The sequence below is a fragment of the Vipera ursinii genome (assembly GCF_947247035.1).
Source record: "Vipera ursinii genome assembly, chromosome: 1".
Taxonomy (NCBI): Eukaryota; Metazoa; Chordata; class Lepidosauria; order Squamata; family Viperidae; genus Vipera; species Vipera ursinii.
This window is the reverse complement of record NC_139512.1, coordinates 228,139,072-228,165,793: the sequence shown is the minus strand read 5'-3', so window position 1 is coordinate 228,165,793 and position 26,722 is coordinate 228,139,072. Positions and strand designations below refer to the sequence as shown.

Sequence of the window (26,722 nt, the reverse complement as noted above, 5' to 3'; positions counted from 1 at the left end):
GTTGTGGGGTGGACATCACTGTTCTTCCTTCATGGCTGATTGCACTCAAGTGTTGATCAGGAAGCAAGAAATCACATCCTTGGCCCCTACATTGTGAGGTGCCACTGGATTCAATACTGCTTAACAACTACATGAAACCACTGGGTGAGGTCATCCCTAGTCAGGGGTAAGGTTATCAGGAAATGTGTGTCATATAGTTTTGTGTTTTTAACTGTGTACAGTACTCAGTGTCATACACCCATGTTTATGTGAAATGGGTGGCTGTAGAGATTTACCAAATAAATAATACCCTTGTAATTTCTAAAATGATAGTGGGAGTTATGGTCTGAATATGTCTGACATGGCTACAATCTGTATTGCCCGATTTACATATTATACTAAGAAAAAGGTAAGCAAAATAAAAAAAAAACTTTAGAGCTTAGCACTTAATTCATTTTTGGGTATAGTTTCTAAAACAGGGGTCCCTAAACATTCTGCCATCATATCTCCCTTTAGTGAAATCTTACTGTACACGTCCCTTAAAAATCAAAACACCAGAATGAACACAAATGAACAATGAAAACAATGTGATGAAACTTTGGGATAGGTCGATTTATTCTAACCATGTAACTAGAAGGTTCTTCACAACTCCTCCAGACTCTGCACTTCCGGAAGGTAGGTACACCTCATACTTTGGGAAACTGTGATCTAGAGGTAGACCATCCCTCCATGCAAAAAACAAAGGATGCAGTTTTGTTACGTTTTAAAGGCATGATCTCCACCCTGGCCAGCGGAAGGAAGGAAGGAAGGAAGGAAGGAAGGAAGGAAGGAAGGAAGGAAGGAAGGAAGGAAGGAAGGAAGGAAGGAAGGAAGGAAGGAAGGATATGAATCTCCTACTCGTGTCATAGTCCATTCACAGAATATTACATCCTGGAATATTATAATCACTATTGAAGGTATAGAATTTAGGGCTGCTGCATGGATTTGTTGAGTTATTAGCATACTGCCACAAGAAGGGAAGTGTTTACATTTACTCTTTCTCTTATTCCCTAAGTTTTGCTTAAGATTGTCCATGTTTTTAATTAGCAGGATCATCAGAAGCTGTGAAGCAGCTGGAAAAGCCACAATAGGCTGCAATATTATTGTGAAGCAGAGGGGGGGGAAAAGATTTTGCTGCCTCTCTTATTCCACCACATTCAGTTCCAGGGTAATTAGTGAGCAAGTGACATGAGTCAAGGTTAATAAGCATAGGCAGTGCTTTTTTTGTAAAAGAAAAAGGTGCCGGAACTCACACGTTATACAACCTGCCTTGCCTACCCTACAAGGTTCCATCCAAAAAAGGTGCCGGAACTCCATTCTGAGCGTTCTATGAGAAAAAAAGCCCTGAGCATAGGTGTATCCTATTTAGTTCCTAATAGTAGCTTAAGAAGTTTGCTAGTTTTTTTTTTCTTTTGCTTACATCATAGTATACTCACCTCTCTAAAATATTCGTTTTATTGCTTGATAATTTAAAATAAAGATCATGACAGGCTCAATTTTTATGAAGTTATTTAAGTTACTGTATTCAGAATTAGTACTGATTCAAACATACGGATAGACTTCTTATGTTCCTCTCTTCAGGTTTCACAGATAATCAACTCTGCACATTCAGGATTTTAGCACATTTTTACCTCCTAAACCACAAAAATAAATTCATTTCTGTGTGCATGTGGGGGCCAAGGACACAGACATGGCTTGTTCATACAAGGCCTTGCAAAAATTGCTTGGAAAAAGGTAGTGATGCCCTGAGAGTGCAGCATGAAATTAGGACCATATGTTCTCAGAGCAATTCTCCACTGAACAAATACTTGCTCCAACCCATGCCTAAGGAAACAGAGAATGTACAATGTTGAATTCTAAAAAAAAGCTTTTTAACCAGTTGGACTTTGTTTGACCCTAAATTCCCAATTTAATCTTTGTTAACTTGACTGATACACAATAATTTAAGGATACACAGCATATAATCTTAGATATGTGTTTGAATACGAAACTAGACTCTAGCTAGCACACGAGCTACAGATGAAAATTCTGACATTTGAGAACTCAACTCAGTTCATAATCTTCTGAAGTAAATAAATAAAACCCCAAATTAGTAAATAAACCCCACAGAGCTGTATTCGGGAGTTCTAGCATTAAGTAGTATGAAGCAAGTATTTTTTATAGAAAGAAAAATCAGCTCCCCTAATGAGCCTGTTAAACAGAAGCAGTGGATATTTAAGCAACCCCTCAAGTGGCAGACATCTTAATATACAGGTTTAGTTATCCCAGTTGCAACTGGCTAATCAGTCGTTAAAAAAAGCAGTCAGCAAGTGAAATTGCAATTGTGCTTATGATCTTCCTTCAGCTTTTCTTTGCTTTATAGAGCTGTAAAGGTTGTATATGCAACGATTGTTGTGCAGTTATTTTTCATCACTCTTATAACTGCAAAGGGTCACTAAAAGGGGCAGTTACTAATGACAGCCACCCATAAAATATGTTTATGTAACAAACTGCAAAATTTAATTATTATTCACAATCATATTACTTCATACTATCTTGTAGTTTGGAGGCTTAATTATAGGATTACCGGTAGTCCTTGATTTACAACCATTAGTTTAACAACTGCTTGAAGTTATGATGAGGCTGAAAAAATTATTTGCAACCCACATGATCGTTGCAGCATCCTGTCATGTGATCAAAATTTGGGCATTTTTTTTCAACTGGCATGTACAGGCAGTCCTTGGCTTACAACAGTTCATTTAGTGACTGTTCAAAGTTACAACAGCTATGGGAAAAAAAGTGACTTATGACCATTTTACAGAGTTAAAACTGTTGCAGCATCCCCCGTGGCCACGGCAACTGGTTCCTATTTATGATGGTTGCAGTGATCGCCTTTTGCGACCTGACAAGCAAAGTTTGTCAGAAGGCCACAAAAGATCACTGGTGGAATTCAGCTGATATGCACCACTTCAGCAGAACCGGTAGCTAATTTTTTTTGTTTCCTAGGCCCAGAATGGACTTCCAGAAGTGGTATCCACACAAAGAAACAGTTGTTCACATATTTGAATCCCACCACTAAAAAAGATGATCACTTAAAAAACATGCTATTAACAACTGCAGTGATTCACTTAACAACTGTGACAAGGGTCATAAAATGGGGGGGATCACTTAACAACTGTCTCGCTTAGCAAAAAAAAATTTTGGGCTCAGTCGTGGCCATTAAGTCAAGGAATACCTATATTCATTATGGTTGCAGCATCCCAGGGTCACATAATCTCCATTAGTGCCCTTGGGGGGGGGGAGGGGAGCTTCCAACAAGCAAAATCAGTGCAAAAAAAAGTCAGATTTGCTTAATGACTATTTGTGATTCACTATGGAAGTTTCATTCCCAATTACGCTCATACGCTCACCTGTATATCCATCCCAAGAAAGAAAAATTCATCTAGAACACTAACCAATCTTTTGGTGAATCAAATAGCAAGCTACGTTACTGAACCTTCAGGGATACAATTCACATGTTTCAAACCTAATGAACATGATTTATACTTCATGTGAGAAGGAAAGTATTTTTATCTCATTGTCCTTCTTGTAATTCCCAAAGTGCCTTTCCTGAACAATGAAGAATAGCCATAAGGGTGTGGTTATAAGCAAACCAAGTGCGACATGTAAATTGGTTTATAGTGAGGTTCTCCTGACCACTTGATTCTAGCCCAGTTATGGTTGAATGTCCTTTTCTGAAAACCTTTAAACGATGTCCCAATTTATTTTTACCTGACTTGGCCATTTATTTAAACTTGTGCTTTTGAGGATGACCTCATAGAAGTCCATCCAAATGAAGCAACTGATCACACAGCTCAAAGTTGTGCATTCATGGGTTTTAGTTTCATTCAAATCAGCAAAGTATGAAGAAAAAAACTGCTATATATGATTCATATTTATTAGCACAGAAGTTGCAAGTATTTGCAGCAAGCTCTTAAAACATCAGAAGAACATATGGAGCACTAACCATATGCAGATTTGTTTATAGCTGTCTTTGTAAGTATATTTTTAATTCATCTAAATATTTTAAATTCATTCCTATTGGTCTCACAATGTTTTATAGAAAGAAACCTCTACAGAAAAAAAAATGCATTTTGGTTTCCCTTAGGCAATTTGATGGAATTTCTTTTACAGTGAGGAAATTAAAGAAGAGGAAAGCAAAAAACCTGAAGCCATGTTCAGTTACTGGGATTTTTCTGTGTATTTTCCCTAAATTAAAATTACACTGAAGTACTACATTCACATACGTAACCACAAACATACAAACACACTTTCCTGATACACTTCATATGTTGATGAACATTCACATATTAACTAGGAGTTGGAAAAATTAGATCATATTTTATAATATTTTGTAAAGTATACTATCTAGAGTTTTAGTGTATTGAGAACTGCATAGAACAGTGATGGCGAACCTTTTAGAGACTGAGTGCCCAAACTGCAACCCAAAACCCACTTATGTATCGTCAGGTGCCGGGTGGGCGTGGCCCATTGGGTGGGTGTGATCAATTGAGTGGGTGTGGCCCATTGGGTGGGCGTGTGGTGGTAACAACAGACTGGGTGGGACTAAAAAGTTCAATCAATCAATTCCAACTTTGTGAGATCTTTTTTTCCCAGAAGTTGAAATTGATTTATTCATTGAACTTTTTTTTTGCACACGGTGGCGGAGGCCTAAAGCAAAAAGGTTTTATAAAATGCAGCTGAAGGCCTAGGACTGGGGTGACGGCGCACGTGCCCACAGAGAAGGCTCTGTGTGCCACCTGTGGCAGCCATGCTATAGGTTCACCACCATGGGCATAAAAGGTTTACAAAAGCCTTTTGGTTGCTTGTGGATTTTTTCACTTTCCCCCCCAATTTAGTCATTCAATAGTAAGCCAGTTTTCACATGTCACAACCAAGATAGGATAGAAGCAAAATACTGTCACAAGCTGAATTGTCATCTTATTTTTTTCTAAGTTATTGGAAAATGAAAAACAACTTTATAGAGAACATGCATTCTTTTTAAGCCTGAAAATGTCAGCATCTAGCAAATTAAATGTAACCAACAAATTCCTAGTTTCCCTAAGACTTTGTTGCTTACATTTCAAAACAAATTTGAGCCATGATTATAAACTTTATAACATAGACGTTAGCCAAGAGCTTTGGTTTACGTGAAACTCAAATGAATCAACATCCAATGTAATAGATTTTTTTCCTAGTAAAATGAGAGTTATTGAGCCTTTATGTTTCTTAAGGTATTTATTAGGTCTTATGTATCTATAAAACCTTCAAACATATAATATAATGTCTGTATAGCAGATAACATTTGTTTCCACAACATAGGCACTAGTTGCTATGTATTTTGTTCACTGTTTTAAACTTGTTTACAGATGGTATAGTTAAAGATGGGCACTGAAATTCTAGTGACTGCAATGCTTTGGCAGCCAAACTTATTTTTTTACAATTGTCAATGAATCATATCATAAGGAAGGCAGAGTTTGAGGATCTAGTGTCATCACAATAGTAGAAAAAAGATGCCTTTAACAACTTTTGTAAAGGAGAGTAAAAGTTAATTATTTGCAAGATAACACATTGAAAGAGGCACCCTGGTTTTAACTAATCTCACTACATTTTCTGTTTAGCTTGATTTAGGCTGCAATTAAGGCACATGCAATAGGACAATCATGTACATCTTTGGAATTAATCCAATAGGAATAGCAAAATCTACTTTTTAAAAAAATTTCTTTTAAAAGCATTTGTCTTTGTTATGAAACTCCTATACAAAATTATAAAATTTACATCATCTGAGCTGCCCAGGAGGTAAAAGTATAACTTCTCCATATAACTAGTTCTTTTCATGATAAGTCAAACAGCCATATAAATAGTTCAGCCATGAAGGGATTTGAGGAGAATATCTTAGTAGAAAACCGACTGAGGTTCTGTAATAGAGTATTTCCCTTATCCAAAAACCCAGAAACCAACAGCTTAACATTTATGGAAATGACAACAATGGAAAATCACTGACAGACAAATGGGAGACATGACAGCAAAGAACTTTGCTCAGTGCACTTGCGCCGTGTTCAAAGGCTTGGAATGAAGTCAGGCACTTTTCTTCCGCTGAGAAGCACCTTCCCAAGAAATGACACGAGGACAAGATGAGTTGGATCTCCGATCAAAGACATATGAGGGTTGAATAGATGGCATTTCCAGAATGCAATGGTAATATTTTGACAGCGGAGGGAAGACACAGGAGCAACAACCTGGAGGATGTGAGGCTCTACACAGAAGTGGTCACTCTGTCATTGGCATTATTGACCTCATTTTTGTTTGAATCCAGTCCTTTAGCAGCATTCAGATCATTCCGTAAATTCTCCACTGTCTTTTTCATGTTCTTTAATTCCCCAGGGTGTGGAGTGGCTCGCCTTAGGAGTGTCCGCTAAAAACAAACAGTGGAGTAAATGATTCCTTGCGTCTGCCTTCTTAAAACTGTATTTCTCTATTCATTAAAATGGCTTTTCAAGTTTTAACGGCTATTAGTTAGGTGTATTGTGAAATAGAAACATAGGCCATCACCATTTTCATGCTGTAATAGCCGGGGCAAGAAATCAGAAGAAATGTGTTACAGAGAAAACATATGGCAAAAGGTGCCTTGGAGTCTGGAAAGGTGTTCGTGAAGCACCTGTCTGCAAATACTTCATGCAGCTGGAAAGGACAGGTGGTGTTTAAGGAGTTGCCTACAGATTCAACATGAATATCAAAGCAAGCTCAGAGGGACCTTTGCCATGTTAAAGCTGATGGGCTGCACAAACCTAGTATACAAAAAGCTGAAGTGTTGCTTTCCTATCTAGTAGGTTCATAAACTTCCTGTCATGCACATGCACATAACTAACTTGTTATCAGCACTGGTTAAGAGGATTAATATTAACTTAATTGTTCTTAGATTAAATGTCTTGAGTAGTTGCTATCACTTAGTTTACGATTCCCAGTTTAAGTATTTATAAAAATGACAGTACTACACCTTTTTTTAAGCATATGGATTTCTTACAGTTTCCTATACTGTTTTCAAAAGAATATTCGTATCTCAGCAAGATTAGAAAACTTCTTTTCTTGAACAACAGATTCTGCCACAAAAAATATTGCAAACTGATTTGAAATACAAAAGTTTTAAAAAGAGATTTATGCCATAATACGAGAATCTGATGCTCCAGGAAAGTATATGAAGACAAGAAGAAAACTGTGGTTTTTAATAACTTTGTCCAACAGTATGCTGTCCCATTGTGAAGCATTACTGGTCATTAAAAAGTAGCACAATCGGATATTCTGATTTATTTATTTGGGCTTTTTAAACAATAACTTGAGATCTCGGTCTGATTTATCTACAGAAATTATAGATGATTATTCAGTTCTATTCATGCTTAACCTGCCAATTATGCCAATGACATTTATAGCTGAAGAAAAGATGTGCATCTAAATGTTGTGGATATACAGTGACAGATGCTCCCACCAGACTCTCCTTCATTTGAACAGGATACCAAACTCTTCCTGGTGGCTCTAAGGTTTCAGGCATCAGGGCAAATGGTTATGAAATGAAGGAGAGACAATGGAAGGGACAGCAGAGAGGCGGATGTAATGGTGATGGTGGTGGTGGAGGAGGTAGCCAAAAGACCAGTGGAAATCTCCCAGAGGTCATTGCCTAAAACACAAAACTTTGCACCTCTCATAAGAATTCTCATCTCTCTTTTGGCTTTACGGGGGGGGGGGGATGGGAATCAAATCTCCGCATCATCAAAGAAGCAAAAAGAAGAGAAAACTAGCACACAGTCATGCTATTAAAACAAAATAGCTTTGATTTGAAAAAACAAGAACAACAGATTGGGATCGCAAATTGTATGTAATACAGTCTACTGCTGTTGTGAACATTATTCCAAGACTATCAGCAGCCTACTATTCCAGCACCCATCATTTTGCATTTGCTTCCTGAGAAAACTCACCATTTCATTGTCTTCTTCATCTTTTTCATCATCTAAAAAGCGAATTGCACTGACTCTGTTTACTGCCCGTTCATTCCACGTTTCATCTGACATTTCATTTACCAAGTTCTCCAATGCGCCGCACCGGGGAAGGTTATCTATTATGACAGCAGACAAGTAGAGACAGCAGATGTGTATGTCACAGGTTAATGTCACTGTGTATTGAGGCTTGGATGCCAAGTTTTTATTGAAAAATATTTGAAAATAACATTCAACATTCACTTGAGATACCAAGTCTATGAGATTATTTTTCATTGGCTAAACTCTCCGTGTTTAGTAACCTTTCATTTCGTGAAACTTATTTTTAGTGAAATAAAAATCATACATTTGCATGTTAATAAGCTCCATTTTCTTTTGTTTAAATTATGCAGATTTTCAGTGTAAGAAATGATTAAAATTTATTAGCCATCCAGTTTCATTATGAGTTCATTGGCATATACATTTCAAACATTCAAACATTGAAAGATGGCGGCTAAACTATATGATGAACAATTGAGGGAATTAGATATGTCTAGTCTAACAACATAGGGATGCGGTGGCTCAGTGGGTTAGGACGCTGAACTTGTCGATCAGAAGGTCGGCAGTTTGGCGGGTCAAATCCCGAGTGCTGCGTAGCAGAGTGAGCGCCTGTTACTCGTCCCAGCTTCTGCCCACCTAGCAGTTCGAAAGCACGTAAAAATGCAAGTAGAAAAATAGGGACCACTACGGTGGGAAGGTAACAGCGTTCCGTGCGCCTTTGGCGTCTAGTCATGCCGGCCACATGACCACGGAGACGTCCTCGGACAAGCGCTGGCTCTTCGGCTATGAAACGGAGATGAGCACCGGCCCCTAGAGTCGGAAACGACTAGCACGCATGTGCGGGGGAACCTTTACCTTTACCTTTAGTCTAACAACAAAAAAGACTAGGGGTGACATGATAGTTGTACCAGTACTTGAGGGACAGTCACAGAGAATATGGAGTCAACTTATTCTCCAAAGCACCTGGGGATAGGACAAGAAGCAAAGGGTGGATGCTCATTAAAGAGAAATCCCAGCTAAAACTAAGGAGAAATTTCCTGACACTGAGAACAATTAATTAATGGAATGACTGGACAGCCATTTGTTCAGAATGGTATAGGGTCTCCTACTTGAGCAGAGACTAGAAGTCCTGTAAGGTCCCTTACAACTCTGTTATTCCATACTCTATTGTTGTTGTTGTTGTTATTATTATTATTATTATTATTATTATTATTATTATTATTATTATTATTATTATTATTAGTTGTTGTTGTTGTTGTTATATAAAACTTTTATTCATAAAACATGAAACTCAGTCAACTGACCATTCAAATTGACTGGCACTAATGGTTGACACAGTTGCTGTCAGCATCCTAGGTATCAACCAGGTATCTCCTTAAAATGTAAGATGTTCCGAGTAGCACAGTTCTTTGTAGCTTTGCTGGAGTTATTGCAGGAAGCTGCAATTTCTTGATGTATTTTGCAAAGTTTTTGGACATAGTTCCCAGTGCCCCGATGACAATGGGTATCACTCTTACACGTTTCATCCATAATCGCGCAGTTTCGATGGCCAAGTCGTGGTATTTCGTAATTTCTTGCAGTTCTTTTTCTTCGACTCTGGCATCTCCTGGTACAGTGATATCAATCAACTGTATGCTTCGGTTCTCTATGACTGCAATATCTGGCGTGTTGTGTTCCAAATGGCAATCTGTCTGTATTCGGAAGTCCCACAAGATCTTCACCCTCTCATTCTCGACAACATTTTCCATCCTGTTTCCACAACTTTTCGGACACAGGCAAGTCATATTTTTTATACAATGCCCAGTGGATTAGTTTAGCAACTTGGTCATGTCTAGCTTAGTAATCAGTTTGCGCAATTGGATTGTCAGTAGTTTTTTGTATCTTCACTTTCATGGCACTAGTTTGAAGTGCTTGTTCTTGAGCAGCCAGTATTAAGCCTTCCGTTTCTTTCTTGATGGTTCCCATCTTGAGCCATGCCCATGTCAAGTTGTTATCACATTTTCCTTCAATACTATTATTGTTGTTGTTGTTGTTGTTATTTTTATTGTTGTTATTATTGTTATTGTTATGGCACCTGTATGTGGAATGTAGGTCAATGGAAAGGGGTTTAGGGCTGTTCAATAGATATACATGTAATTTCTTCAAAACCAAGTGATTTATCAGTTTGATGTAACAAACAAAGAAACAAGAATATAATGAAGAAAATATATTCCTATTCTTGTTTAAAGGAAGTCGGAGAGATCTGAGGCCCTTGTCTCTATAATAAAAGAACCTCCTCTTTACTTGTTGGTGTCTTCAGTATTATGTAATTATATCTAAAGTTTTCCACAACATTAGCATCTTTCATAATTTTTACATTTAAAATATTTTATATATGTCCACGCTGCTTGTTACAAAAGGGGACTGACTTTTTTTTTCTCCTTATGCAGAGAAAAGCCATCTTTGCTTCCCATAAAGATGATCTCAAAAAATGTTTACCTTGGCAACTAGGCTCAGAAGGCAATTGAGGAAGTAAAACACATGTTAAAATTTTTTCTCCCATTTCAGGGTCTGTATCTGTCTGGAAGGTAAGCAAAGGCTGAGACTGGTTATCAGACAACCACAAAGCTTTCAGTTTCAAGCTAGTCAGCGACATGGGAAGATGTATCAACCTAATGGAGAAAACAAGGAATTGGTTTAAGATTTCCTATCCAACTATGCAGAACAAAGCAAAGCATTAAAGAAGTTTTGCAGCATATTTGTTGTTTGTGCTATATAAAAAAATAACCCACTGTTCCCCTTTGGAAAGAAAAGAGGACCTATTTCAAAAGAGAACCTATTTATAATACACACAATAGTCCCCTGGTAAATATACCCCTTGCAGTGCCATAGAAATTTAGCTACATAGTGACACTGAAGTCTGGAAGATATCAGGTGTTCCAAGTTAAATACAGATTTACTACATTGTTCAGAATAAATAAGAAACATACTGTGTGCCCAGGAAAGAACTTGGCATTTACATATTGTTTAGCACCAAACATTGTATTTCTTTGGGTGCACAATTATTTTTCTACCCCTTAATCAGCCCTCCAATTCATATTTCATGCATTTTGTACATTGTTGTTCTGAGAATTGGAATTAGTGAAGGATAGAAAGACGTAAATTCTGTATTAAGTGCTATTTTATTAGACCCGAACAATGAAGATGCAAAGAACTGAACTGCATCAGTCCAAATGACTAAAGCTTATCCTATTCTTATAACAGCATAAAATCCCACAATCTATCACAATCAAAAGGCAAAAATTCCCTCAAGTCAAGCTCAATTTCTGGCAACTATATGATCATATCAATGACGTTCTCTTGGCAGAAAAGAAGAGCTTTGCCATTGTCTTCTGGGATGTCTTCCTCCCCAACGTTCAAATCTCATCTAGGGCCTTGGCATTTGTAGGAATGTCCCTCCAAGTAACAAGCAAACTCAACCATGCTTAGGTTTTCCAAACTCCATCCAGGTCATCTGGATACTGCTATATTTTATCTGTTTCAATATACAGACCTACAAATAGTTGTTGTGACAACACCTAGACCCACTTAGCTGATGTCAAAACCTAAACCCTGGTGGTGAGGTGATTAAAATACAGTATAGCAGGCAAACTTTCTCCACAGCCTGGAGTTTGATCCTGATCTGCCTTCCATCATTTTGAGGTTGGTAAAATGAGGACCCAGTTTGCTGGGGGCAATATGCATTGTAAACCACCCAGAGAGTGTTATAACGTACTATGGCATGGTATATAAGTCTAAATGGTATTGCTAATGCTAAATGCTAAATGGGTTAGTACTTGGAGGAGAGAATACCACAAAATGCTAGAGCTATAGACTAGACTTAGAAGGGTTTTTTTAAAAAACTGAAGACATTTGGTCACATGAGATTCCTGATATTACTGAAATAGTTATGCTAAAGAATTTTTAAAACTTGGAGTACTTATTTTTCTTCTCCAAAGGAAAATGTGTGTCTGTTTTTAAAAGTCTAATTAGAACAGAAGCCTTGGAAGGTTCATAACGGAGAGGGAATTTATCTGAACAGAAAAGGTGATGAACTGAACAGCTAAGTAACAAGAAAGAGGCCCACTACATCCCTAGTCTAAAACATTGTCCCAGAGACAAGAGCATAACACCTCTAGGGCTTTGTTGTTTTTTTTTGTTTTTTTTTGAGAATACAATTTTTATTACCATTCTGTGTGGCTATCAATAATCCAGTGAACTTGATTCACCAGTCAACATTGCTTTGACTTAACTGGGACCAGCCTTTTAACACCAGATTACGAAGTATTTGTCCCCCAGTCCACCATTTCCCACAGGAGGGATATTAAGAAATCTGTCAGTTCAAATCCACTACAAGATGAATTTAGAGGAAATATGAACACACTTGCCTGTTTCCAGCTACATCAAGAACATGAAGCTCTGTGGCCTGCGATATCTCCGGCGGAATCCTAGATAGCTGATTGTCCCGTACTGAAAATACATTTAAGCTGCAACACCCACCAATCTGTTTTACAGAAAGAAAAGGAGAGTGAAATACTGCTGCAGTGTGACATATTAGGTAAATCATGTAAGCTCGCTACATACTGTAGCAAATTACTACAGATGAAGGTGATACTTTGTAACTAGGATAATCATGTTTGTGCAACATTTCACTTAGAGAGCAATCTTAGGAGACCTTAAAAGAGAATCCCAAGATCAAATTGCAGATATGGAGAAGAATGGACCACATAATAATAAGTAACAAAAGGATTTAAAAACACAAATTAGGCAATGTGGTAGGCAGTGTGATATAGCAATTAAAGGGGCTACACTAGGACTGGAAAAACTCTTTAATTCTTAGTCAGGATAACCCAAAGGGGAAACTGGGCTAATCATCCTCTCTCAGCCCAGCTTATTAAACAGAAATTGTTGGTATAAGGATAAAATGACGGGAGATCCTTTTGTACACTGATCTGACCTCAAGGAAAAGCAGGATACAAATCTAGCAAATAAATTAATACATATTATGGTTCCACTGCTTGCATTCAAGTAGGGAAAAAATGCTATGCATTAGCATCAATGTATAATTTAGTTCTTGAATAACCATTTAAGAGGATGCTTCAACTAAGTTTGGTCTGATAAGAATTAAAATAATTACAACGAGGCATTAACTCTACACAATTAGTAAGGAAAAAGCAATTGAACTCAATATACTTCTAACATACTGTACATAAGATTGTACTCTAAATGTAATATTAGAGCTATGAGGCAATCTGGACTTAAATGGGGAAAATGATTTAGGAGATGGGGGAAGCATATACCAGTTAGAAATTCAAAAAAACAACAACAAACCTGGCTTATTCTTGTGGGAGAACTATGATGGCACTTAAATGGTGTTCCCCTCTCAGTGGTCTTCAGGGTTACTATTAGTTTCTGATTTGCCTTTGAGGGCTGAGATTAGGGGAAATCATGTTGTGACAATTCCACTATTTCCTAACTGGGAAATTCCAATTAGTTATTATGGGGTGGGGGATATGTGAATTTTGCTTCTCAAGTTGGCAAAAGGGCTGAAAGTTATTAAAATAGAGATGCAGACAGTCCCACCTTCACAAATGAATCAAGCTTCTAGCCACCTATACTGAAAAAGTTGAAGGAACAGACAATTTTATAGTCCTAAATTATGTCTATATAGGATTTTCATTTCAAAAGCGCTCACTAGGATTCGTGCTTGGTAATCTTTCCTTCTAACAATATTCTGGGCTGGGGAATTCTGGGAGTTGAAGTCCACACATCTTAAAGTTTCCAAGGCTGAGAAACACTGGCCTAAATTACAAGGAGGGATGGTCTGACGTGAGGTGCTCCAGAGCTCAGCATTCCTCCCTAGTTAGTTTAACATGTATGAAGCCACTAGGAGAGGTCATCTACTAGCAGAGTATAAAGTATCCTTAGTGTGTGGGTAATACCTAGTTGAATATTTCCACTTGAAGATGAACTGGAGTTGCAGTAGCAGACCTGAACCAGTGCTTGGAGGTTGTAGAGTTCAGGTGGGAAAAAACAGGCTTAAATTGAATGTGAGCAAGTTGGACTGCCTGTTAATCCAGAAATGAGCTCATTCCAAGATGATAACAAGTTTGCGTTTGGATGGGGTGTGCTCCCCCTGAGAGAGCAGCCCTACAGTCTAGCCATGTCCCTAGACTCACACCTAAAGAACAGGTGGGAGCTGCTGCCAGATAAGCTTTCATCTATTTATTATAATTGGTGCACCAGGTGTGATCTTCTCTAAAATGTGAGGTATTACTTCTGTCTCTATTTCCTCTTAGCCAGAGTACTATAATTCACTACAGATGAACCTGCCTATTTGATAACTGGTCAGACCCATGAATTTTCCTAATATACTTTTGTTGGTGGTTGCACCTGTTACTGGTCTGTTTTCATATACAATTCAAGGTGCTAATTATTATTTATAAAATGCTTTATGGCTTTAGATCTAGTTATCTTCAAGACCACTTATTATGGGTAAACTCTGCCTGCTCCATAAGAATAAACCGAGGGTGACTGATGGAAGCCTCTGCCTACCTTGAAATTTGAGAGGGGTGTGTGTGTGTGTGTGTGTGTGTGTGTAGATAGAAATAGATATATAGATATATAGATATAGATATCAATATATGTATATGTGTGTATGCAAATATTTTTAATTTACTGTGATAAATCAATGTCTTCTGCTTGAAATTTAATGTAGCTAACACTATGTATGTTGAACCTATAACAACATAACTTCCTAATTCCACAGCTGAAAATCTGCAAAACAGCTCACTCCTAGTGGCAAGATAGTCATTTGTCTTGTATTTTAGAAGCTTGCTTTTCTAAAAGATGATTTCAGAACAGAAGAAATGAAATTTCTCCCCAGAGAACAAGAAGGTGCCATAGGAATATATTGTAAATAGCGACATAATTTATTTTGTTTGTTTCCTTTGTAAGTCAATTAGGGCCAGTTAGACTAAAACAATGTAGAAATCAGAGAGATAAATGTCCTTCCGTATGTAAGCTCAGAAAAAAATACTGCTTCTTTAAGGGGTTGCAACAGGTGCACGTACCTGTGCACATGCCAAATCACCTTTTCCCTTTTCAATCCAGATCACTGCACTGCTCTAATAATTGCAGACCTTATAATAATTATTCTGCCACTGTTTCATATTCAGCTCCCAAATCCCATTTTTCCTCCCATGTGTGAACATAGATCAAATGCTAAGGAATGCATTGCGAGAGGTGCCACTTCAGCATTAAAATACAATGGACAGACCTATTCGTGTCAAACTCGATCAGGTCACATGACATATCGTGACATATTGTGATGTTTTTTTGCCTTTGCGGAGCCAGGGTGGGTGTGGCCTGCGTGTGACACATCCTGCCCATGGGCCACCAGTTTGACACCACCTTTGTCTCTTCAGTTCACTCTGTTCATAGTGTAAGTATTTAAAATACATACAGGTGAAACTCGAAAAATTAGAATATTGTGCAAAAGTTCATTTATTTCAGTAATGCAACTTAAAAGGGGAAACTAATATATTTATTTTTTATTTTAATTCCATTTATATCCCGCCCTTCTCCGAAGACTCAGGGCGGCTTACAAACTTAGCAGTAGCCTTCATATGAGACTCATTACATGCAAAGCAAGATAGTTCAAGCCATGATTTGTCATAATTGTGATGATTATGGCATACAGCTCATGAAAACCCCAAATCCACAATCTCAGAAAATTAGAATATTGTGAAAAGGTGCAATATTCTAGGCTCAAACTGTCCCACTCTAATCAGCTAATTAAGCCATAACACCTGCAAAGGGTTCCTGAGCCTTTAAATGGTCTCTCAGTCTGGTTCAGTAGGAATCACAATCATGGGGAAGACTGCTGACCTGACAGTTGTGCAGAAAACCATCATTGACACCCTCCATAAGGAGGGAAAGCCTCAAAAGGTAATTGCAAAAGAAGTTTAATTTAATTTAATTTAATTTAATAATTTGATTTCTATACCGCCCTTCTCCCGAAGGACTCAGGGCGGTGAACAGGGATGTTCCCAAAGTGCTGTATCAAAGCACATTAATAGAAAGTTATGTGGAAGGGAAAAGTGTGGAAGAAAAATGTGCACAAGCAGCAGGGATGACCGCAGCCTGGAGAGGACTGTCAGGAAAAGGCCATTCAAAAGTGTTGAGGAGTTTCACAAGGAGTGGACTGAGGCTGGAGTCAGTGCATCAAGAGCCACCACACACAGACGGATCCTGGACATGGGCTTCAAATGTCGTATTCCTCTTGTCAAGCCGCTCCTGAACAACAAACGTCAGAAGCGTCTTACCTGGGCTAAAGAAAAACAGACCTGGTCTGTTGCTCAGTGGTCCAAAGTCCTCTTTTCTGATGAGAGCAACTTTTGCATCTCATTTGGAAACCAAGGACCCAGAGTCTGGAGGAAGAATGGAGAGGCACACACTGCAAGATGCTTGAAGTCCAGTGTGAAGTTTCCACAGTCTGTGTTGATTTGGGGAGCCACCTCATCTGCTGGTGTTGGTCCACTGTGCTTTATTAAGTCCAGGGTCAACACAGCCGTCTACCAGATTTTGGAGCACTTCATGCTTCCTTCCGCAGACAAGCTTTATGGGGATGCTGACTTCATTTTCCAGCAGAACTTGGCACCTGCCCACACTGCCAAAAGCACCAAAACAATCAATGACTGTGGGATTACTGTGCTTGATTGGCCAGCAAACTCGCCTGACCTGAACCCCATAGAGAATCTATGGGGCATTGCGAAGAGAAAGATGAGAGACATGAGACCGAACAATGCAGAAGAGCTGAAGGCCGCTATTGAAGCATCCTGGTCTTCCATAACACCACAGCAGTGCCACAGGCTGATAGCTTCCATGCCACGCCGCATTGAGGCAGTAATTGCTGCAAAAGGGGCCCAAACCAAGTACTGAGTACATATGCATGCTTATACTTTTCAGAGGTCCGATATTGTTCTATGTACACTCCTTGTTTTATTGATTGCATGTAATATTCTAATTTTCTGAGATTGTGGTTTTGGGGTTTTCATGAGCTGTACGCCATAATCATCACAATTATGACAAATCACGGCTTCAACTATCTTGCTTTGCATGTAATGAGCCTATCTCATATATTAGTTTCCCCTTTTAAGTTGCATTACTGAAATAAATGAACTTTTGCACGATATTCTATTTTTTCAAGTTTCACCTGTACATTTCCTGCAGGTTTGCCATTTGCATCATGCATTAATTGAAGACACTTCAATTAATGGATTAAGACAAACTGAGTTCTTAGACTTTTATATGATATTTGATACCCCAAACCTCCAACATAACTTCCAACAACAGTCTTTCTTTTTAAAAGAGAAAGAAGAAAAATACCTAACTTACTAGGTATGGTCTAAATTGCACCAAATCAAATTGGTCTATTAACAAGTCAGCAATTCTAAAAAGTTTTATTTTAATAAGTAATTCTTTTAGAAAATCTCTACCAAAATAAAAATAGTGTTTATTCTAGGTTACTGCGTATAGGTTGAAAAATATTTTTAATTTACTGCAATTCTGTCTTCTATTTGAAATCTATGTCTTCTGTCTGAAATTTAAGATATAGCTAACACTATGAATGTTGAACAGAGAACCATAAAATTTCCTAAATTCACAGCTCAAAATCTAATTTAAGATGGCTAGCATGCTATGACAAATGCAATTACATTTCCCCTTATAAGATGCACAATACGGATGGCATTGCTCTCAAATATCCATTTTAGGAAATAAAGAAATTCTACCATTATTTGCCACAAATGTTAAACATCGGTTTAAAAAGGAACTGAACTCCTTAAAATTGTGCATAGCAATCCATTTTAAAGTCACCTTTAAGTCATGCTTATAAAAGTAAAAATACATTGCTATATTTAAATCCAGTTAAATACAATTCTAAATTCCTGAATAAATGATACTTAGCTGTGCATGCCAATTCAACTAAACCTATTTTGATCTATTTGCCTTTATAAATGAAATTCTTTTCAATAGCCACTCTAAGCACTATACTTTCCATCACAGTTTAATATTTATGTAAAATGTTACCAACAAATATTTTCATATTTCCTTCCATTATGAACAGGCACACTTTCCTATTTTCATGCAAGGAGTTAAGAATGGGAGCAACAGCAAGATCATTGTATACTTTTCAAGTCATAGATTATTATTAAAAGCGAGAAACCATGCACTAAACTTCTGGAAGTGCTCTGTGGGTTTGCAGGAAGTAAACAACAAAAATATTGTACTCGTCTAACTAAAATACATCTAAAATTAAAAAGATAAAAACAACTGCACACAATTATCCTGGTTAGTGAATGTTAGATGATTCCTTATTGTGCACAAGGAGTGGTTTGCTTTGAACAGCTGTGCCTCAGGGACATAAGCAGAATGAACTTGGCCATGCAGCCTTTTGAAAAGCATCCTCTTTCTTAAGCTAGGAAATTCAAGATTTTGGGGTGGGGGGGTGGGGGGGCAATGAAAGTGCAGTGGTGGAGTCAGCCAGTTTGAATCATCATGCATTGAAAGCAGTCAGATGAAGGGAGCTGGTGAAACTGTGGGCTGAACAGTACTTACAGTGACAAGAATTACCTGACTCAAATTTCCAAGCAGCTAACAATTAAGAAAAACACAAGATACAATTGTTTGATTTAACACAGAGCACTGTACTGTGCACACAGACTGCACACTGCCATTCTCCCGCACACACATGCTAACACACACACAGAGAGTGATAAAATGACAGGAGAACACAGTATTTTCGTTAAATTAATATTTGCAAAATGAAGTAAATGTGTACCTCCCTTAATGCTGTAGACACCAGCCACGTATAATTCAGTTAAACTCTTGATATATTAAAAGTTAGTCTTGCCACAATTATATACCAATCCAAAATGCTACAGTGTTCCCTAACTGTGGGTCAGACTCGACCACTTGCCCAAATCATTTCTGCATGCATTCTGCAGAGTTTCTAAGTCCTTGAGTTCTTTACAAATGGATATAATAAACTGACATACAGACATGGCTTAAGGATTATCTGTATTTCTTATATTATGTGAAACTTAGCTAAGCAGAGCAGAACAATCACCAGATATTTAGTACCTGCATACACATGGTGCATTCTGAACATCAGCATACTAAAACCCTAACTGCATGGGTACAAACTAAATGATACTATGCAGTTCTGCCTAGTTGTTTCTAAAGCCCCAAAAGTAAAGCGTCAGCATTGCACTGTAAGACTTTGTTGTAACACATGTCACTCTCTTTTTACAAAACAAACTTTTTCATGTTTAACATATTTACAGAACACTTGGCAGACAAATAAATCCCAAGTGCAGCAAAATTTTGATCCTGATATGCAAGAAACTTACTTGGTGCTATGAGGTGAAGTTAGGATTCTGAAGGTGGGCAAAACAATTCTTTTAAATTCATTTTGTAACTTTGAATTCAAAATGGTTCTGATGAAAATAAGTCATCCAATTGCAAGAGTAATTTGAGCTCTGCGACAATCACAAAGAAGGCAAAGATAACTGTTTTGTGATTGAATTTTTAGGAGAGCCTAATGGAGAGAAATATAATTAGGGAGTTCTCTAAATCCAGAAAACAGGAATTCTGCATTGTTTGCATTTTCAAGTATGGCAATTACTAGAGTTCAAAACTGAGCATACAGTGGCTGGACAAACTAGGAAATTTTAAGTATGCCATAACAAGAATACAGGTTTATTAGCAGAGCTGTACCCTTTATAAAAAAAGCCAGTCTGGTCTAGTGGTGAAGACACCAGACTAGAAACCAGGAGTTCTAATCCCACCTAAGCCAGTCACTCTCTCTCAGCCCATCCCATCTCACAGGGCTGTTGTTGTGGGGAAAGTAGGAGAAGGAAAGGAAGGGGTATTAGATATGTTCTCTGCCTTGAGTTATTTATAAAAATAATAAAGGCAGGATAAGAAAAAATCAATACATCAGGAAAGGGAGCAAGAATGTATTTATAGATCAAGAAGCCCATTAAGGGAAACAGAAAACAAACTTGTAGACATAAAGCAGGACTCAAAGACCAAGCATTATGACTTTCATTATCACTGAACAGCACCATCCAACAGGATCTTATGAAAAGCAATTCCCACTCTATCAACTGCTCAGCAGAGTGATAAAATAAGGAACTGCACATTAAGATACAGAAGGATCTGGACAGACTCGAACACTGGGCGCTATCTAACAAAATGAAATTCAATGGTGAAAAAAAAGGTTCTACATTTAGGCAGGAAAAATGAAATGCACAGGTATAGTATAGGTGGTACCTTGCTCAATAGTAGTAACTGTGAGAGGGATCTCGGAGTCCTAGTGGACAATCACTTCAATATGAGCCAGCAGTGTGCTGCAGCTGCCAAAAAAGCCAACACAGTGCTAGGCTGCATTAACAGAGGGATAGAATCAAGATCAAGTGAAGTACTAATACCACTTTACAATGCTTTGGTAAGGCCACACCTGGAATACTGCATCCAGTTTTGGTCACCACGATGTAAAAAAGATGTCTAGACTCTAGAAAGGGTACAGAGAAGAGCAACAAAGATGATTAGGGGGCTGGAGGCTAAAACATATAGGGAACGGTTGCTGGAATCGGGTATGTGTAGTTTAATGAACAGAAGGGTGAGGAGTGACATGATAGCAGTGTTCCAATATCTCAGGGGCTACCACAAAGAAGAGGGAGTCAAGCTATTCTCCAAAGCACCTGAAAGGGTGACAAGAAGCAACGGATGGAAACTAGTCAAGGAGAGAAGCAACCTAGAACTAAGGAGAAACTTCCTGACAGTTAGAACAATTAATGAGTGGAACAACCTGCCTCCAGAGGTGGTGAATGCTCCAACACTGGAGGTTTTTAAGAAGAGACTGGACAGCCATTTGCCTGAAATGGTATAGGGTTTCCTGCCTGAGCAGGGGGTTGGACTAGATGACCTCCAAGGTCCCTTCCAACTTTACATTATTATTATTATTATTATTATTATTATTATTATTATTATTATTATTATTATTATTATTGTATGAATGAACCAGCCCTCACTTTCTACTGAGATTTCAAACAGGCAGGAATAAAATAAACTGATATTCCTTTGTGGAATGTAACTGCCTGCTGAATTCTACCCCAGTCAGTCTCGTTTCTAGAATCATTTTTAGTTAAGAGCAGAGGTGGGGAACTATGGCCTGTTAATGACTTGTGGACTTCAACTCCCAGAATTCCATGGTTGGCTCAGCTGAAGTCCACAAGTCATAAAAGGGCCATAGTTCCCCACCCCTGAATTAGAGCAACCTAAACATACCATCTGCTGGATCAATTTGGTGTGGAGTTTTACCAGATTTCTACCTCAATATTTTTACAGTGAAAATTCACATTTGTTGTATTGCACCCAGCAGTATAGAGTCCGGTTTTTGAAAACAGCACTAATGACTATGATTAACAATATAAAGAAGTCTGAATAGCTGATATATTACATTGCTTGCTGATTATTGTTGATTGTGGTTTTGCTACTGTTTGCTAAATCCGAAGAACTGTGTTTTTGACTTTTGGACTGGTAAGACGACTTTGTATTGGATAACTCTTGAACTGTTGATATCTTCTCTGTACCTGTGTATGACCTGGACTGTTTATTCTTGACTTGTGCTACTCCTAAAAGTAAAGTTTTTTTTCCTTTTTTACACGCCTCAGTGTATCAGTGCGGTTGCTGTGCAAAACCTGACTACTCTCAGTACCACTTCTTCTGTGCATTCTTCTTGTTGGCTCAGGAGATATTCTGCACAAACCCTGTCATTGGTTATGGGCCCAGAGACATTCTGAGAGCTAGCATACACAGTACCATATCATAATAGCTGAGTTTTGTGTTACCTCTTCAAATGGAAAAGTGGCACAAGAACAAGCAACAGTTATTTCCTGGATAACCCAGTTAGATGGGACAAACTATGTTTCCTGGTCCACAAAATGCTGCTTGCTTCTGCGCGAGGAAGGACTATGGGCTGTAGTTAATGACCCACCAGACGCGACCGCTTGGGATCCAGAAGATGAGGACGATGCAAAGAGAATAGAGAAATTTAACCGAGACAACGAAAGAGCTCTTTGCCTAATTGGACTAACACTGGATGACCAGCAGCTTGTCCATATCCGTGGTGAGGAGTCTGCTACTAGGTGTTGAGACATTTTGCGAAGAATTTATGTTCGTGATAGCGTGGGTGCACATATACACCTTACGCGCAAACTGTTTAGGGCTCGTCTTCAGAAGGATGGGGACATGTTAGCTCATCTGGCATTCATGAAGAAACTTTTGCAAGAGCTACATGAAAAGGAGCTGATTTTCTCGGAGCTGCATCAGGTGTATATCATTCTTTCATCTTTGGATGAGAGCTATGATTCGTATGTCTCGTCTTTAGAAGTCCTGACCAGAGAGGAACTAACATTAAAAAACATTGAGATTGCTGGAAGAGTCCAGAAGAAGGCAAGACAGAGACCAGCTGAGAGAGACACAACCACAAGAGGAACAACAATCCACAACTGCTTATACTGTTAAGAAATGTTATTCTTCTGGGGCTAAAGGGCATATTGCTAGATTTTGTAAGAAGAGCAAGAAACAGAATGAAGATAGCAATAGGAGAATAAGAAAAGATGTTGGTTTAGCTGTTTCTGGTTCTCCAACATCCTTAAACCATGATTTGTGGGTGGTTGACAGTGGGGCTTCTCAGTGTATAACCAAGACTAAAGAGAGATTTGCCCATATGACTAAGAGTAAACAGTATGTGTCTTTAGCAAATGGCTGGAGAATGAAAGCCTCTGGTGAAGGTAGTGCATACTGTCCACATATTAATGAACGTTTACCAATGTTATATGTGCCTAAACTAAAGTTTAATTTGTTATCTGTGAAGGCATTGGTACAGGCTGGGTTTGTAGTGACCTTCAGGGGAGATAAATGTATTATTGAAAAGAATGGTACTAGAGCTACCGCTAACCTGAAGAACCATTTATTTGTTCTCACTGACAACCCAGGAATGATGGCTCATGCTGGTTCTGTCTATGAGAACAAAAAACCACATGATGATTGTATCCATCTGCTTCATAGACGTTTAGGGCATGTGAATTTCAATATGCTACGGAAGACTGTTGAACTGGCTAAAGGGATAAAACTGAAACCGTGTCAGAAGTATTTGAATTGTAATGCGTGTAGCCAGGAGAAAAGCAAGGTAACCCCTGCAAGCAGGACTAATGGTTTTAAGACCACTGTACCTTTAGAGGTAGTGTTTGCAGATATCATTGGCCCTATGAAACCTAGTATTGGTGGAGCATGCTGTATTCTGAGTATCATGGACCATTATTCACGTTATGGTTTTTGTTATTTAATGACAACAAAAGCAGACACATTTCAGAATTTCGCAAACTGGCTGAAGTTTGTTGAAAGAAAAATGAAGAGGAAGGTTCAGTGTATTGTATTAACAGATAATGGTACTGAGTTTACCAATACACGTTTTGTAGCCATGTTACAGCCAGCCGGCATTGAACATAAGCGTTCTGCCCCTTACAGACCCCAACACAACGCATTTGCACGCTCACCTGGTGGGAGTCTAACATTTTCATATACTTCTAACTCCTGCAAGGATTGTAACTCCTTATCCATTGCTCCCTTCCATGCTCTTTGTTCTTTTTCGGGATACAATTTAATCTCTTCAAAATTAGATGGTTCTACATTCACCTGACATACAACCAGGGCTTTTTTTCTCATAGAACGCTCAGAACGGAGTTCCGGCACCTTTTCTGGATGGAACCTTGTAGGGTACGCAAGGCGGGTTGTATGACATGTGTGAGTTCCGGCACCTTTTTCTTTTACAAAAAAAGCACTGCATACAACACTAGCCTGGTATCTATCAGGTGGATGCCTATCACGTGTCGAACGTCTAGGCCACAGGTCTGCAACCCGTGGCTCCGGAGCCGCATGCGGCTCTTTCAGCCGTCTCCTGCGGCTCCCAGTCCTCTGCCATGTGCAGTCCAAAAAAAACCCCTGGGACTAAAAACCAATCAATTCAAATATGCAGGGTAGATGCATATCTCGCCTTGGCTCCACTCTTCAGTCAAACCCTGTTCTGTGCATGCGCACATGTACGCACATGCGCACACATTTTTTGCGGCTCCCAGTTTTTCCTTTTGTGAGGGAACCAGTTCCGAGTGGCTCTTTCACTGTTTCAGGCTGCTGACCCCTGCTCTAGGCAATACAGGACTTGGTGTTGGACTGCAATGCTTCCTTGGTGCCTGCTCTGGAGCCCCACAGATTAGGTAAAAAAAAACAACAGCAACAACACCTTGGGTGATGTCGTCCTCAACTTACGACGACAACTGAGCCCAACATTTCTGTTGCTAAGCGAGACAATTAAGTGAATTTCTCCCCCCCCCATTTTATGACCTTTCTTGCCACAGTTGTTAAGTGAATCTGGCTTCCCCATTGACTTTGCTTGTCAGAAGGTCACAAAAGGTGATCCCATGACCCTGGGATTCTACAACTGTCATAAATATGAGTCAGTTGCGCACATGACCAGGGAGATGCTGCAATGGTTGCAAGTATGAAAAACGGTCAAGTCACCTTTTTCAGTGTTGTAACTTTGAACGGTCACTAAATGAAATGTTGTATGTCGAGCACCACCTGTACCACATTTGCTTAGCAAATGAAATTTTGGGCTCAATGGTGGTCATAAATAAAGGACTACCTGTATACTAGTAAATACTTATGACTACCACTGAGCCCAAAATTTCCATTGTCAAGCAAGAGAGTTGTTAAGTGAATTTTGCCCCATTTGACAACCTTTCTTGGCAGTTGTTAAGTGAATCACTGCAGTTGTTAAGTTAGTGTCACGGTTGTTAAGTGAATCTGGCTTCCCCATTGACTTTGCTTGTCAGAAGGTGGCAAAAGGTGATCACATGATCCCAGGACACTGCAACCATCATAAACACATGCCAGTTGCCAAGCCTCCGAATTTTGACCATGTGATCCTGGGGGTGCTGCAATAAGGGATGTTTTCCCGTAGGTGTGAAAAACAGTCATAAGTCATTTCTTCCGGTGCCATTTGAACTGTCACTAAACAAACAGTTATAAGTCGAGGATTATCTGTAAATAAAATCTATATATTGCATACAAAGTGGTGTATAGCATACATATATAAGGTTGGCATTACTCATTATTTTCTCCTTCTGCAACAAAACGATTAGTTGACTCCACCATACAGTTATCCTTTGCATTATAAGATATCAACCAGTCTCATCTATCTAGTTATTCTGTGAGGTTTGGTGTGCATATTTTATTTTTGGCTACTCCTATAGTTTTTCCTATAGTTTCATAAATGTACAAGAAAGGGGAAAAGGAAAAAAATCCATTTGGTCTGGCTTGATCATCTTTTACGGCAAACATTATTCATTCACACAACTCAAGTTCTGTTATACTCTAACACTTTCAAAATAACTGATCTTGGAAGAACAGGAAATATCACTTCCATCTTCCCCAATATTTTTTTTACCCATGATATATTGTGGAATAAGGCACATCTCATCAAATCATGCCATTGCTTTATTGATGAGTGGATCTTCTACCATTTCAACATATATAAATGTTTACTAATGTTGTACTCTTCTCTTTTCGTCACTTAAGTATGAGCCAGCAATGTGCTGTATCTGTCAAAAAGGCCAATGTAGTCCTAGGCTTCATCAACAGAGGGATAGTATCAAGATGATGTGAATTGTTAGTACTGCTTTATAATGCCTTGGAAAGAGTGCAGAGAAGAGCAACAAAGATTTTTAGGGAACTGGAGGCTAAACCATACAATTAACAGTTGTGGGAACTGAGTATGTCTAGTCTAACAAAGAGAAGGACTAAGGGTGACATGATAGCAGTCTCCCAATATCTGGGGGGCTGTCACAGAAGGAAGGGTCAACGTATTCTCCAAATCACTTGAGAGCAAGACAAGGTGATAGCTTATCAAAGAGAAGCAACCTAGAACTAAGGAGAAGTTTCCTGGCAGTGAGAACAATTAACCAGTGGAACAGCCTGCCTCCAGAAGCTGCAGGAGCTCCATCACTGGAGGTTTTTAAGAAGAGATTGGACAACTATTTTTCTGAAATGGTATAGGGCTTCCAGTTTGAGCAGGGGGTTGGACTAGAAGACCTCCAAGGTCCCTCCCAACTCTGTAAATTCTGTTACTTCTCCCTCCAAGATGTTTCTCAGTTAACAACTAAAGGCATTCATTGTGTCAACAAAAGACTAAAACTACTCAAACTAGACAGTTCTGTAATCATGTCTTATCTGCGTCCAGCTAAGAGGACAATTTGTTTTGCTTTATCTAATTAAGAGAAAATAATGTTCTGCTTTCAGTAAATTATTCACTTGTAATAGAATCATTGTTGGTATATTTATAGGATTGCATCCTACTGGTCAGCTGCTCAGATTTGTTCCACATTATTAACACTTCATTTTGCGAAAATAAATTCTCCAGGCAGATCAGAGATAGATTACTGTCTAAATTATGAAAGAAATGCAATTACTAGGCTATATAGAATAAAAGTTTTTTGTAAAAGCCAAGATAA

General features: G+C 38.6%; 1 protein-coding gene across 1 annotated transcript in view; it reads right to left on the bottom strand.

Moving 5' to 3' along the window:
- Positions 1-5,266: 5,266 nt before the first annotated feature.
- The window catches only part of LRRC1 (leucine rich repeat containing 1), a 93,640-nt gene continuing 72,184 nt past the window's right edge, over positions 5,267-26,722 (bottom strand). Inside the window, exons 11-14 of the mRNA XM_083348067.1 lie at positions 12,470-12,585; positions 10,542-10,714; positions 8,007-8,143; positions 5,267-6,451 (exon numbers count right to left, since the gene is read on the bottom strand). Coding sequence (XP_083204193.1) covers positions 6,293-6,451; positions 8,007-8,143; positions 10,542-10,714; positions 12,470-12,585 — 585 coding nt within the window. The 3' untranslated portion in view covers positions 5,267-6,292. The remainder of the gene's footprint in view (positions 6,452-8,006; positions 8,144-10,541; positions 10,715-12,469; positions 12,586-26,722) is intronic.